The 16,024-nt window shown below is 42.1% G+C and overlaps 1 protein-coding gene across 2 annotated transcripts in view; it reads left to right on the top strand.

Moving 5' to 3' along the window:
- cdh8 (cadherin 8) overlaps positions 1-16,024 on the top strand; it is a 92,214-nt gene that overhangs the window by 26,980 nt on the left and 49,210 nt on the right. For both annotated transcript variants that reach the window (XM_051380121.1, XM_051380120.1), the window contains exon 3: positions 9,406-9,700. In XM_051380121.1, coding sequence (XP_051236081.1) covers positions 9,406-9,700 — 295 coding nt within the window. The remainder of the gene's footprint in view (positions 1-9,405; positions 9,701-16,024) is intronic.

Genomic DNA, 16,024 nt, shown 5'->3' with positions numbered 1-16,024 from the left:
TTGTTACTTTGATGCACTTTTTAATACAATCCTGTGCTTTTACTTTGTAGGACCTGCCCCAAAAAGTCAGACGGCCCTAGCTTCAGTCAAAATAATTTTCTTCCTTCCATTGTAGTGTACATTTTTTCAGTCTATACTGCCTAGACTATCCTTGTCTGGTTTACATTCCTAAACATGAGCTACATCTCAACCATGAAACTCGCCAGTCGGCATGTGTTGTTCGTGACATTTAACAAGATCACAGGATCGCATGTTTGACAGATGAGTTTGTGATACTTATCCACATCAACACTCATTTACTCAGTGGTTAAACTACGAGCTAAGGGAAGGGGAAAAAAAGAGCCTGTGAGAGAGTGAAAAAAAGAGGGCGGGAGGAACGGAGGGGGGAGTAAAATGTTGAAATATGAATTACAAACCCGAGCAGCACCATCTGGACCGAGAAAACACACATCATAGTGGAGAGCCGGCACATTGAATTAGACTTGCTACGGGATCCATCTGCACCTCGTGAAATCAATCTCATTCCTTGATTTGATTAGGTCAGCCGCACAGAAGAAAGAGAAAACTGTTGTGCTCCTTGATTAAGCTTGTTTTGTTTTGCGCTCCTCCACACCCACCCACCTTCGGCATGCTGTGTATACCGATGAGTTTTGGGCCCACAGGTAGGGTAATGACAGTAGTCGAGGTTAATGCTAAAAAATCTCCCTCTATTTAACACTCAGCATGTGCGCCACAGCCCCCGTAGCCAAGCTCATTTACACTTTTTCACGGCTTGGTCTCTTTATTGTTCAGAGCATTTTCTTTCTGTTTTAAAATGTATTTGTTTTTTTGCTCAAATCACAGGTTTTTCTTTCGGGCTTAATTCAGTCTGCAGAGCTCTTCAGAGGACACATGTAGAGCTGCCATGAGTTCGACAAATGCTTAATACCAGAAGTCGTATTTTTTTAAAATTTACCTTTGTTTTCTGGTGTTGAGGGTTGCATTTGGCACACACCAATGAACAGACTGATTGTCTAATGCTTTCTTGTTGTAACAACGGGATGTAATGAGCAGGCGGTAAAAATCCATACTGAAGAGTGCTAGAATACAATAGGTCATTCTTGAAGTGAGAGCTGATGTAGCCGGCAGCCTGGATGTATTATGCAGAATTGTTTTTATTTTCCTATTTCGCATTCTCTCTCTGTTGTGACACTGTACCCTCTTATGATTAAAATGCATCCTCCCATGCCTCCACACTCACAAACAAAAGCCTTTTCATGGGTGGCTAAATCTAATTGTGTTGCCCTCTTGTACTAAAGGTAGCTGCTTTGACTTTGACTTATTCTCCAGAAGCAATAATGCGCCCGTGGCAGTGAGTGCAACACATGTGCCATTGCTCAAAGTGCTTGGATGGACACGGAACACATTAGCCCTGATTGACCTTGGTACAGATTGCACACAAATCCAGTACAAATTGTCTCGTTTTTTGTTTGTCTCATTAATTCACGATTGTCCAAGGGGAAAATAAAACAAAATAAAAGTGGAAGGAGAAAGCTTGGGACACTGGGAGTCTCTGTGCTGATTGTAATTACTGTACCTTTTCTGAGTGGAGCTGCTTTCAATTACAAACCGTCACCTTTGCTTGTATGTGGGTCATGACACCATCACTTTCCCATTGTCTCAATAAAGGAAGAGTGCCTGCAGTGATAATAAATGAACAGGAAAACATGCAAGGCATTCTTTCCCCTTTTTGGCCTCAATGAATAGTGCGTTTGACCTCTCAGGAGAGCGATATTGATTATTTTTCTATTGCAACAGATTCCCACAAACCCCTATGGATTCAATCCCCTTGTGGCCTGTAAAAGAGACCAACAATAAATGAAAGATAAAAAATGAAGAGTTTTATTCTAACTGAGCAAAAATCTATATCTGTTCACAACAGAAGTACAAAATTAATGAATGCTTTAGCTAATAAGGTTAAATTTGGCCTCATTTGTGTTATGAAAAATGGAGAGCCTACAGAATTTCAGGCTACAATATTTCTGAATGAATCTTTTAATTTCCAATGTTCCAGGACCACGGATGCTCACTATATGGTTTCCTCCAATGAAGTCTGTTGTGGTTCACACCAGAAGGGAACTTTTCTGTCCAATTTGATAAAACGCTACGTGCCATGAGACAGACTGGAGGGAAAATGTTCCCAAGAATAGCTAAGTGTATCATATATCATGCATTGCGCCATCTGTTCCGTACATTCAAAATGTTATTGCAATATTTAGAATTACAGATTATTCATGTAGGTGTAATTAACAGAGTTGAAATCCAACAAATGGGAGGAAGCTACAATTAATTTCCAGACGTGTTTGAGCAGAATCTATCTGGAGTAACTATTTAGGCTACAGTTGCCTAAGGCTGTACAGATGGAAAAAAAATTGGTAGCTCTAATTTTACCAGTTTTGGCAATGAATTACCCCCCCTGTTGATCCCTCATTGCAGTATGAAACCCTCTTGAATGATTTTTTTGGATTCATTCTGTGAGACTGGGTCACATTGACCAGATGAGGAGAACAGGGATATAATAACTGACTGAACTGAATAGAAAAAGGTTAACATCTGGCTGTTACAAAAGGTGCTATGTAAACTAGTCCACACAGTGCATGGCCTTGGGGTTCCCATGCATTTTACATAACAACATGCAATACTACATATTTAATGTAGTAGATTGCATGTATCTGCTACACCATGGTCACCTGGTCTTGTGATGCCTTGGTTAAACAAGCCCGTCACCCTTCCTGCATCGCACCAAACATGACATTTAGAGCCAACACTGTTATGCATTATATAGCACATTTCATGCAGCTCTACATCTTTGACTGTTTGCATCATTAAACAAGATCAAATGCTACATATTGTTACAGATAACAGTGGTGGAAACTAAGTAGGGACTAAAGTACTGTACACATTTGAGGTACATGAAGTGTACTTTACTTGAGTATTTAAGTTTAATGTTATTTCATATTCTACTCCATTTAAATGCAGTCTTTTTAACCCACTAAATTTATGCAACAGATACTAGTTTCTTTTCAGATTAATATTTACATGTATATATATTTAATAAATCAGTTGTTACCAGCCTTTCCAGCTTGTGACTGCTTACGTAGAAGCAGTGTGTGTTTGGGACCCCTTGTCATATGTTTGCAGACGTGTATTAGTTGTTTTAAGTTGTAAGATACATTTCTCCTCCAAACTTCTTAGACAGTTTAAATTGAATAACTGTTTGAGGGTCAAAGAGGTAAAAAAGTCCAAAAAGTTAATACAAATTTGCCAAATACCACTTTGTTTTTCTTCTTACCCCTTAAATGATTTAATGACCCTTTAGATTAATCTTGTGATTTATAGATAACCTTTGGCCTACACTCCCTAATTCTCAATATAAAATAATAATAACAAGAAACAAGCTTCATCTTAACCAGCTACAACAGTACAGTGCTTCTTACACATTGTTGCATCAGTATTAACAATCTAAAGTCAAATATAATAATATATCAGTCACAGGGTCGGGTACTTCTCCCTCCACTGATAAATGGTATGCGCGCTGTATATGTGTGTAACTGGGTTTCCTCAGATTAGATTCAGCAAAAGAAGTAATCTCTGACCTTTTCCGAGGACTAACCGAGGTAGAATCTGGAGAAGGTAGTCCGACGTACTGTGTGCAGTCTGTTCTAGCAGACTGTAGCTGACAGGCTGCATCACAGTGACAGCATCTCCTCCCTCTCGCTCCCTCTTCCTCTCCAGTCAGTCCTACTGGTTACACACATAGGAGGAGCACATGTCCTATCTAACATGTGCCCCGACAAGGAGCAAAATCATTAGTTCCCTCTGTAGGGCTACACTTAAGTATGTGGAACCCAGGCCCGAGGCGGGGGTGGGTGGGGGGAGGAAGTAGAATCTGTAGAATCTTCCTCATTAGGACACAGTGATTGTTCAAGTGATTGCCGTAAAAGCTCATCTTGAGCAGGGACTGACATATTTCCTCCTCCGCTGACAGGATAAGCAGGCCCATGCAGCCCCTGATTGGGAGTTGTGGTTGGCAAATGGAGGCGTCTGTGTGTGTATGTGTGAGTGTGCATGGGCGTGCACAACGGTACTTCTTCAGTAAGGCTTTCTTCATCATTCTGAACTGCAGCTTCAAAATCTACCCTACCTGGAGTACAGCGGCTAAGGCACGAATCAGTAATAACTTTCCCAGTCTTTATACCCACACTGGCTGCACTCACTCTGGCATTATTTCCTCTTTATGATATATTCTGTTTACATCAATACAATACTGCAATCTCACTGTTTACTTTGGTTAGAAGTAGTATGTAACTACACATGAAAGCTGTTGTACATTTCAGTATTATTCAAAGAATCAAAAAGGTTTTCTTAGACTTTACAGCCATGGAAGACAGGCTCTGTTACCACTATTACGAGTCAAATACAAAATGATGGCAATGATCTACACTGAACCAAATTATGAACGCAACACTTTTGTTTTTGCCCCCATTCATCATGAGCTGAACTCAAAGATCTAAGACTTTCTCTATGTACACAAAAGGACTATTTCTCTCAAATATTGTTCACAAATCTGTCAAAATCTGTGTTAGTGAGCACTTCTCCTTTGCCGAGATAATCCACCCACCTCACAGGTGTGGCATATCAAGATGCTGATCAGACAGCATGGGTATTACACAGGTGTGCCTTAGACTGGCCACAATAAAAGGCCACTCAAAAATGTGCAGTTTCACCCGATTGGGGGTGTCTGGGGGGGTCCGGAAACCAGTCAGTATCTGCTGTGATCACCATTTGCCTCACGCAGTGCAACATAGTGCAGGAATGTCCACCAGAGCTGTTGCCCATGAATTCAATGTTCATTTCTCTACCATAAGCCGTCTCCAAAGGCATTTCAGAGAATTTGGCGGTACATCCAACCGGCCTCACAACCGCAGACCACGTGTAACCACACCAGCCCAGGACCTCCACATCCAGCATCTTCACCTCCAAGATCGTCTGAGACCAGCCACCCGGACAGCTGCTGCAACAATCAGTTTGCATAACCAAAGAATTTCTGCACAAACTGTCAGGAACCGTCTCAGGGAAGCTCATCTGCTTGCTCGTCGTCCTCATCGGGGTCTCGACCTGACTGCAATTTGTCGTCGTAACCAACTTGAGTGGGCAAATGCTCACATTTGATGGCGTCTGGCACTTTGGAGAGGTGTTCTCTTCACGGATGAATCCTGGTTTTCACTGTACAGGGCAGATGGCAGACAGCGTGTATGGTGTCGTATGGGTGAGGGGTTTGCTGATGTCAACCTTGTGGACAGAGTGGCCCATGGTGGCGGTGGGGTTATGGTATGTGCAGGCGTGTGTTATGGACAACGAACACAGGTGCATTTTATTGATGGCATTTTGAATGCACAGAGATACCGTGACGAGATCCTGAGGCCCATTGTTGTGCCATTCATCCACGACCATCGCCTCATGTTGCAGCATGATAATGCATGGCCCCATGTTGCAGGGATCTGTACACAGTTCCTGGAAGCTGAAAACATCCCAGTTCTTGCATGGCCAGCATACTCACTGGACATGTCACCCATTGAGCATGTTTGGGATGCTCTGGATTGGCGTATATGACAGCGTGTACCAGGTCCTGCCAATATCCAGCAACTTCGCACAGCCATTGAAGAGGAGTGGACCAACATTCCACAGGCCACAATCAACTACCTGATCAACTCTATGCGATGTGTTGCACTGTGTGAGGCAAATGGTGGTCACAACAGATACTGACTGGTTTCCGGACCCCCCTGAACCCCCCCAATCGGGTGAAACTGCACATTTTTGAGTGGCCTTTTATTGTGGCCAGCCTAAGGCACACCTGTGCAATACCCATGCTGTCTGATCAGCATCTTGATATGCCACACCTGTAAGGTGGATGGATTATCTCGGCAAAGGAGAAGTGCTCACTAACACAGATTTTGACAGATTTGTGAACAATATTTGAGAGAAATAGGCCTTTTGTGTACATAGAGAAAGTCTTAGATCTTTGAGTTCAGCTCATGATGAAGGGGGGCAAACAGAAAAGTGTTGCGTTTATAATTTTGTTCAGTGTATGTGTCTAAACAACCTTCACCCTGTGCTCAGGATACCGTATGGGTGTTTTGTGACTCCAGTCTGCATTGTAGCACATAATCATCATGGCTACAGTATGTTTTTATCCATTATCTGCTTGTTTCCTGAATGCCACAGTCCGTGGCACTGATTGTTGGTGCTCTTTTAGTTGCCCAGGCAACTCAGTTAATGACAGGGACCTGTGACAGAAACCAACACACACACGCACACACACACACACACACACACACACACACACACACACACACACACACACACACACACACACAGACACTTCAGTAATTGTACTCTTTGATGACCATTTGTGCACTCCACTGTGAAGGCTGTGTAAAAAAGTGGGTGACCTAGAGCATTTAGAGGAGATGTCAGTGTTGAGAACCGCTGCTGGTTGCAGGCTCAACTTTCAGGGAATTTAGTGTAAAGTATAAAGTGGCAGTTTCTAGCATAGCGATGATTGCTTGCATGACATTTCTTTTTTTCAGTGTTCCATTTACGTGAAGTTGAGGGTTTATTCATCCACCTGTAATTATTATTAACTTCTCCACAATGCACCGTGGCTTGTGCCACCGAGACAGCTATGCAAAGTGGTAACGTAATTAAAAAGTTACAACTGTCCAAAAGAAGAAGAATCAATCCCATACAAATCCAAAGCAGTGAGTCTGTTGTGTGGAAGATATGCATGGACATTGTTTTCAGTTATGTAGCCATGGCATATATATATATATATATATATATATATATATATATATATATATATATACTTTTCTGTGCAAAGTGCTTGGCTTGCCCATGGTTTCATACTTGTACAAAGCACTGCCTCGAAATGATACAGACCACTGATTGTGCATACCAAGAGCTGTGACATTATTAGTTTATAAAACACTACACAATATTCTATCTGTCTGACCTACTTGCAATGTGTGAACCATTAAGAACACTCAGTCTTTCATTTGCTCCAAAGTGCAAGACAAAACCTTTTGGTGGGGCACTGGAACGACCTGCCCGAGGACCTGAACTATATAACTTATTTAGTTTTGAGTTTCTTATTGTCTTTTATCTATTTTATTGGTTTCATTACTTCACCTTCTTTATTACTTTCATTTCTATTTTCATTGTGTATTAGTAGTCAGTGCCTCAACACGTAGGCTACCAGGTCTTCCCAACATTAGAATGTTTTACCAAAGTATTGTGTTTGCAAGGGCATGAATGAATCTCCATGCTCAAGAAATATTAAGACGATATTGCAAATACAATGCCAGATAATTAGCAAAAGCAGTAAACTCAAACCTAAATTACATTAAATATTAGAAAGTGCACTCTCATTCATTTAGTGACATGCATATCAGTCATGTGCTTGACAGTTCATTCTTGACTTTGGAAACAACAGATGGCAAAATTTAATGTCAAGGTCCGCCTTGTTTTGATCATGTCACATGGTCCTCATCAGCAGCTGAATTTGCACAGTTGCCATGGAACTGCAGGTCGTTAAACTTTCCCTGATTGACTAAGAAGTTGAGCTTGACTCTTGATTTTGACCTTGAAAACTGGTCTGGAATGAATCCATTTTTACATTATTTGTGACCCCAACTGACAGTATTAGTGTCAAATTAAGGAAAGGAGTATCAGTGCCAAGCACACCAGGATTGAGTCATTGATGCATTGCTAAAAATATGCATGATATATGGCACAACCAAAACCCATATGCTAGCTAAGACAGTCAATCTGCACCCCTATGAGGGAAACACAGACACATGCAGTTATATATGCCGAGCTGCAGGCATACCAAGAAGTCACACATAGGATAAAAAAAACAATGACAGACCATCATTAATTTGAGCTCATTTAAAGAGTTTCTCAGTGTGCAGGATGTTGCGAGGCATTTGTGTTAATGAGCTACATCATTCATGTGAAATGATGGCACAATTAGGAAAACAAAAGTGCAAGGTGTGACAATTTAAGTGAATGTGCTTTGTCAGTGTCTGCAAACAACACCTCCGAGACAGTATATGCATAAAAGCTGGCTTATAAAAACATTGCGGGGGGTTTAGAGGTCGGGATTTTCACCGACAGATTTTTACCTTGCTATTCTGCACCCTAACCACGCTCCCACAGGAATCTCAGTTGAAACACTGTGGCAGGAAATGAAATTAAAGCTGCTGAATACAGATGTTTTGATGCATGTCTGTGTGCTCGGTTGTGTGCATGTGTGTTCGGCTATGTGTTTTTGCGAGGCATGTATATTAACAAAAATACAAACTGAGAAAGAAGAGGGCTGCCAGCAGTGTCACAGCAACACTGAACATTGTTGGATTTGTAAATGTTCTTCTAAGTGCCTCTCTCCTCCCCTCTGAAAGTCACTCACCTTGGGGATCAAGAGGCTTATATGAAAGGTGACTTACAGCTAAAGAAGTGCTCTTTCTGTTTTATGTGAATAAAAGCAGAGTTCTTTGCTTCCCTCATGTCAAAGCCCCGGCGTTTCACTTTCTCTCTGACCTCTTTCTTTCCGCACCGTTGTATCTCCTGCCCTTCCAATTTACCTTTTTAACTTGAAACAGCAGAAGCTTTTGCCTGTTCTTATGTCCACAGATGTTTCAACAGCCTTATGCAGCACTGTCAGACTCATTAGTTATACTCAGCCCATGCAAGGGGAAGCCAACCACTCAGCCTAGCACGTAATGCAGCTTTAGTGAACTAATGAAACTGTAATTACAAAAATAATGAGGAACATGCAGTACCATCCAGTAACTTTGGGGCTAGTTATTTGTGAGCATGAATCATCATGTGCAGTGTTTCCTCTTTAATTTTTTATGGATTCTGATACTGTTCTTGCCGTGTTATGGAATGCACATTCAAAGCACTTCTTCGTTCGGTGAATTTCAGACTGTAGGGAGCAACATCCCCCGCAAAGTGTGTTTGTATGATGTATTTGCGATGTATAACGAGGAACAATGTAGGCTAAGGTCCATTTCCTGTGCTACTTATAAAGTTATTGTCCCCAGCGGGCCTCATTTAGCAAAGTGTAGGCTATGTTGAACCACGTTTAGTATCCCTGCTACACTAGTTGCAGCAAAGCACAGCGACAAAAACAACACATTACCGTCATACTGTACACTTATCTGCATTTACTTCTAGAATCTGCTGAGCATATCAACTTGCATTCGTTAAAGACCCCCCCTCCCCCAGTTTACACAGTGGGACCAAACTGAGGACTTTGCTGTACCTTCTAACTTCATCTATTATTTTTCTTCTTGCTTGCAGCTACACACAGACTTGGATGTGGGTGGCAAGAACATCAAATACGTCCTTGCAGGTGAGGGGGCAGGCACCATCTTCGCCATCAACGAGTTAACAGGCGACATCCACGCCATGAAGAGGCTGGACCGCGAGGAGAAGGCAGAGTACACACTAACAGCCCAGGTTGTTAATGCTGACACTGACGAGCCCTTGGAGCCACCGTCCGAGTTCATCATCAAAGTCCAGGACATTAACGACAATCCGCCGCAGTTCATTGAAGGCCCGTACCGAGCCTCAGTTCCAGAAATGTCTGCTGTCGGTGAGTCACAATAAACAGACTTTCTTTCTGGCCTCCGCCGCACACAGAAGCCTAATCAGTGTGTGAGATTTCAGAGACGGCTGATGTCTAATGGGCTATTGCATGAAAATAATGAGTGAATAAGAACAAGAGGAAATGAGAATGCCTATTTACATGCTTGCTTGCTATGAGTGTCTTAGCAAATGAAAATACAAGAATGATAAATCAAATCAAATCACTAGAACTTCACCCATAGCTCAGTGCTGCAACTGAACTCACGCTTAAGGAGGCTGTGTAATGCTAATGTTATATCCTCTACAAAACAGCTCACTCACAAAGAAGTCCAACTTACAAAATACAAAATGTGAGCCACGCAGTCTTGCAATGTAAAATCATACAACTCACCACATCAAGAAAGCAGGAAACACCATACTAAAACTCTTTCACACACAAGTTGAATTCTACAGAAGCTGAAAAGCACATCTCAGACATGCTACAGCAACATCAGCATATGTAGATCCAGCACTCAGCTGTCTGACAAGCATAAGAAAAATTCTATTTTTCACTTTGTATAGGCCAAAGGCCATGCTATCTTATGATGTGGAGAGTTTGGGAATATGTGGAATTTTTATTGTGTTTATTCAGTTATGTGATATAAGCTGGTGATCACTACGATCAAATATTTATGGAAACATTAGAAAGCTCAGAATGTAATATTTTATAGATGACAAAAACTGTGGGAAAGAGCACTGTAGCAGCAGAAACCACTGCAGACTACCTTATTTTGTATCGGTTGTGTGTTTAGATTTGGTCATGTGACCTTTTTCCTTCTTACCGCAGTACGGCTGAACAAACCTAACTGTAGGAAAGCATATACATGTATAGTTTTTAATTCAAGATTCAGGCGCTTTAGTATAATCATAGGGGAAGCAGAAGACGCCAAATGAAAGCATAAAGGGTTTGCATTTACACTCACAAACTGTTAGCACCATCTGTCACTTAGCTTGACAACACTGACTGATGCTAATTGCCACAGGCTACCGTTCTTCAAGCCTCCATAAACTGGTACACAAACCACTGCAAACACTTTCCATTTCACTGTATGCTAATATATTCATATATTCACATTCTTATTCCATCCATGCATTTAAATGACCACTGTGTGATGATCACAATAATTCAAATGCACTGCTCATCTAGGATTGGCAGGAGCCTGTACATAGATCAGTGCACTGTGTTTCTTCTTCAGGGGAGCCTCGCCGATGACCCCAGAGCAGTAGGAGTCTTGTAGAAAATGTTTCCATCAGTGGAAAGAAGGAGATCAGAGTGTGTCTTTATTCCGTCTTGACATTGGAGGAGTTCAGCGAGGGTGCTGAGGTCTGTTGTTGGGCGGTATGCGCTTGTTATTGTGTTTCCTTATCGAGCTTCCTCTTGTTACCTGTCACAAAGATGACATAACATGCTAGGGCAGATGGTGTTAGGTATGTAATGGAATCTGTTTGGTAAATCCCATCTGTAGGTTGCAGCCTTTGCGTCGGTTCTCTGAGGTAATGGTGATTTAGCGTCAGCTTCTCATGATCATTGCAGCTGATTCTTATTTGCTGCCACTGCTGCAGAAGAAGCAAAAAGGAACAAAACACAACGCAAAAGAATCCATGTAAACACAGAATAACAGTGAACTCTTGTTGTCTGAACTCCGTTACTTGATCCCTGCTGCTCGTTGTTTTGGATCTCAGTTGAAATGTATTGTAGCTCTCCAAGGGTTCTGTCAGTGCAGTGCAGGGACAGCCATAGTGATGGCGTAGAGAGCAAAGTGGTAGTTGACAGCACTCGGTGATTTGCCAATGGGAATAATGCATAAGAAATGGAAATCGGCGTCTCTTTGTTGATTGTTGTTCCCTTTTGTCACTACTGATTAATTAAACATTCACGAAAGCTCAGTTGTTTGCTTGAAAGGCTTTTCTTTCCGCGACTAGTTTCCCTCTTGTTAAGTTTTCATGTGCTGCTGCATTATGGGAAGAATCAGATGCTCCGGACAAACAAACAGTAAGTCATTCATCTCTCTCGCCTCATATTCATAAATCACCGGTTTCTTTGCAGTGGTGTTTCATCTTTATCGCGCTGGAATGAGAATTTGTGCAGGACTCAGTGGATTACTGAAAGTGTGCTGAGCAGTGGATAACTAATAAAGTCCACAGGAAAAGGGAGTAGAAAATAAATGGATGTTGGTGAGGTCTGCTGCATATGAGCAAATCTCTGCCACGACATGAAACTGGGAAGCATTAAAATGTAATTATGGCACATGCTAAGAAATGCTGCAAACATCTCGTACAGAGTTCAGACAATGCTGAGTGTGCTGATGTGTTCCTGCTTAGCGAAAAGCCACGTGCGCTGAATAATCAAAAATCTAATCCGGACCATAACAGACTGGTTCTCTTGACGATGTTATCCACTTACAGAGCTTGTCAGTTCCACTCCAGACTTCATCAATGTCTTACCGGCTCCTGGCTTATCAAGAATGTATCCACGGCGTATCACTGAGACCAGGGACAAATATCAACAGCCACCTTTTATCTGCCAAGGACTACAGCTAGATAGAAAACCCCCTCATTGAATGTCACCATCCCCCATAGGAAGCGGTCCCCACAGCCGGATGAGATATGTGACATGGGCCACTGAGGTCGCCATGTTTCCTGTGTGCGGAGGAGCATAGAGGTTAATGGGAAACGAAGGAGGAAGACCTTTTGTTCTTCCTTTAAAAGGGCCAGTCGGATAAGATGTGTGGCTTTCTGTGACTTTTCTGTGACTTTCATTTTCCTGAATGGCTGAGGATGGAGGTGACTACCATTTTAATTGTTTAGCGGATCGTCTCTCAACGTACAGTGCAACAATGAGAGGAGGTGGAGAGCAAAGGTGGTGGCTCTGCTGGAGGAGAGACAGCCAGTCAGAATAGGGTTTGATCTCATTAGTGTAAGGAGCCGCGATAAGTCTGTTGTCAGCAGAGATTTTGTGACCACTGTGCTTGAGTCGGTCTTACTTTATGGGGTTGTTATCAAGACAAGAAAAAGAAAAAGAAAAATCTTTTTTTTTCATGGATACAGTGAACACAAAATTAACACATCAACATTTTGGCAAACAGTGGCATACAGGCTTCACATCCAGCAGACACAGTAAACATGTCATTCATTTTGACTTGTGTTTCTGGCCATCTGACAAATCAAAAGTCAAATTTTCACTCTTGTTCTAGCTCCGTCTTAGCCCCTATTCAAAATAGAAACTCTCCTGCTGCTAAATGCTTCACTATGTTTGCCAGCTAGTAGCTAACTCAAGTTCTTTGTCTGCCATTTTGAAAACAGCTTCCTGCCACGGCTGGAGATAAAATCATGGGCTAGAAAACCAAGACAGTGAATGAACCGAAGCTAAAGTGCAGTGGCCTGCTAGTAGCTCAGGAAAAAAAACATGGCATAAAGGAATGAGCTACAAATGCAGAAACTACAGGCAAATGCAGACACACCGCAAGTCCAATGGAAATGTAGGGAGGACAGTGTAAATGGATTACTTGTCAATGTTCAAAAATACGCAATTATGTGTTTTTTACTTGCGTTAGCTTTTCCAAAACGTATTTGCTGTTCCAAAGTAGTGTATAATTGTAATTCCTGGGAGACACGGTTATGGGGAACTGCAGTGTTGGATCTCTGTTGGTTCATTATGAGCAACCCTTTCCACATTACGCATACTCATTTCATTCATTGTTAATATAAAAATATTAATTAGTGCAGCTGTAACCACACATGCAGTATTTTTTCAGATTATCTAATTGATTTTGTTTTATGTGCTTTACAAATCCATGGGTTGTGTAATTTCCTCTACTCCTAATCTCCAGGCAAGTAAAGGACCATGTGATCTTTTTCTGTTAATTTAAGGATAAAAACTCTAATCATTATCAATTAATTTAATCAAATTAATATTTGATATACTCTACCTCTCCATATCCCTACTATATTCATACTTTCATATTCATTAGACAATTATGTTTCACTGTCTCTTCAATTAAAAGTGAGTTTGTTGCTTATTTGTGCGAGCCTGGCTACGATGAGTATTATAATTTATTTGCACTGACTGCACAGATCTCACAGGATTAGTAGATCCTGTTTTCCTGTTAATGGGGTCTTCGACTTTAAGGCCAGTACAAGCTGACAAATTCCCCCGTATGTCTCTCGACCATATGCTGGAATTATAAGGCTCTGCTACCCTTCTGCAGCTAACAAGGGGGTTGTGATGTAGATGGAAATTACAAAGTCTGCTTGAAGTGACGCTTCAGGTAATTAGAAGGAGGTCGCTAGACCATCCTCCCTGCGCTAAGGGGGGGTGCGAATGACAATAATTGCTACACTGCGAAACAAACTTGCTGAAAGTTGTTTTGCCGGATGGAACTCATGCGAGAGATGCCCCAGGAGTGTTAGGCTGTGAGTGTGCTTCATTATCAGGCCGATTAATAAGCGGGCGCGTAGACAGATGGCCCGTCTCCTCTTCGCACGGGCCGTGCTCTCTGAAACCCCAGCAAAATGAATACCTGTATGGAGGCACGTATCCCTGCCAAATGTGTCAAGATCTGCTAAATTGGAGCGCAGACATAAAATTGAAGTGACATTAATAGATTACCTGGAGTTGATTTGCATTTTCAGAGTTATTATGGGTGTGGGTAACAGGACTAACAGGCACAGCCGTCTATGTGGGGCCTTAATGATGTTTCTGATTACGCTCTCATCACCACCGGCAGCTGGGAAAATAAGTAAAGGCTTGTCATCACAGATTTGAACGATAAATGAGCAGACTTGATCAAGGGGAGACGTATGGAAATGAGCAAGATGCAGACCTTTATCAGAGCTGATCGTCTCTCGCTTCCAAACATATATAGAGCAGAAAGCTCAGTGTGATCACAGATGATTTAAGACTCTCACAGTTTTATAAGTGATACACTGAAACACAATCCTGCATGAAGGAAAACATCATTGTTAAATAGTGTATGTTTCATCTGAGCATGTGTCACTGTGTCTTCTATCTATCTATCTATCTATCTATCTATCTATCTATCTATCTATAGATACATCTGTCCATTCATATTACCCTTCACATATTTTTCAACACATTGCCATCTTTCAGATCAATACAGGAAAAGCAGAGCTATTTTCAGAGCATTTCATGCTCCACTTGGGCCAGATGTTCTATAAAAATCCCCTTCCTTGATATCCCTAAAAATATTATTGTACTATGCTGATCTTGCAGTAAATCTTAAACATATCTTGCTCTTGGAAAGTCTCAGCCTGAATGCATTAAATGCAGTTTAACTTGAATAAACCCTAGCAGTATTTCAGGGTCACAGCAACCCACATAAGTAAAAGAAGCACATTTATAGTGCATCTTTTATCTGGCATTTCTCTGTTGAGCTTTGAGCAGAGAGCTAAAAGCGAGGGTGTCTGGTGTTTGTGTCTCTCTCTTCTCTGATCCTAGACTCTGGTCTGCAGCTTGGCAGATGGACCGAGTGGCAGGGGGCCCCTGGCCCTTTAACATAGTGGGCAGCTGGGCCAGAGCTGGGCCAGTGCTGGGCCGGGGCACATCTGACGAGCACGCTCCTGGGCTGGGCAGGGACGCGGCAGACCGGGGCTGTGGTGATGGTGGTGGGCGGCTCACAGGCTGAGCTAGGGTGAGAGGGGGTCAGAGCAGTGAACCTGGCCAAGGCTCTGACTCTCTCAGGCCTGTCTAACTGCCAGGCAGTGTGCATGCCAGCCTGCCCTTTTCTGTGGCCGTGCTAAATGGGGATAGGACAGGCCTCCGAGGCAGAAAGGATTTAACTGACATCCTGGAGTTTCTCTGTAAATAACCTGCTACTCCTATCTATCGCACCTCATTTGGCAACAGCATCCGCCCTTGTACATCTGTGTGTACGTGCATTTTTCCCTGTGTACGTGGGTTTATTTCTAGTTCTGTTTTTATGCACGTTTGTGTCTGCGATACTTGGCACCTGTCAGTAACCCAGTAACTCCTATTTCTTTGTATGTATCCATTCTTCTTCACTGCTCTTGCCTGTAGCTACGCCCTGCAGCTGATAGAGAGTCATTGCTAATTCAGCATCTCTTTGTCTCACACTTACCCATTACATAGCCTATATAAGAAAAAAGGGCAAGTCAGATATTCCCTAGCCAACATATATGTTGTTCAGGAGTAAAAGAGAAAACAACACATCAAAACATACACACACGCACAGTCACAGCTGCTCAATATCACATACAAACGTGTATAACTAATGCATCAAATGTTATTTATTATCCAATGTACCTCTGAATT

This window comes from Dicentrarchus labrax, unplaced genomic scaffold (genome assembly GCF_905237075.1).
Source record: "Dicentrarchus labrax unplaced genomic scaffold, dlabrax2021, whole genome shotgun sequence".
NCBI lineage: Eukaryota > Metazoa > Chordata > Actinopteri > Moronidae > Dicentrarchus > Dicentrarchus labrax.
Note: the sequence above shows the minus strand (reverse complement) of the source record. Positions and strands in the feature narration are given on the sequence as shown.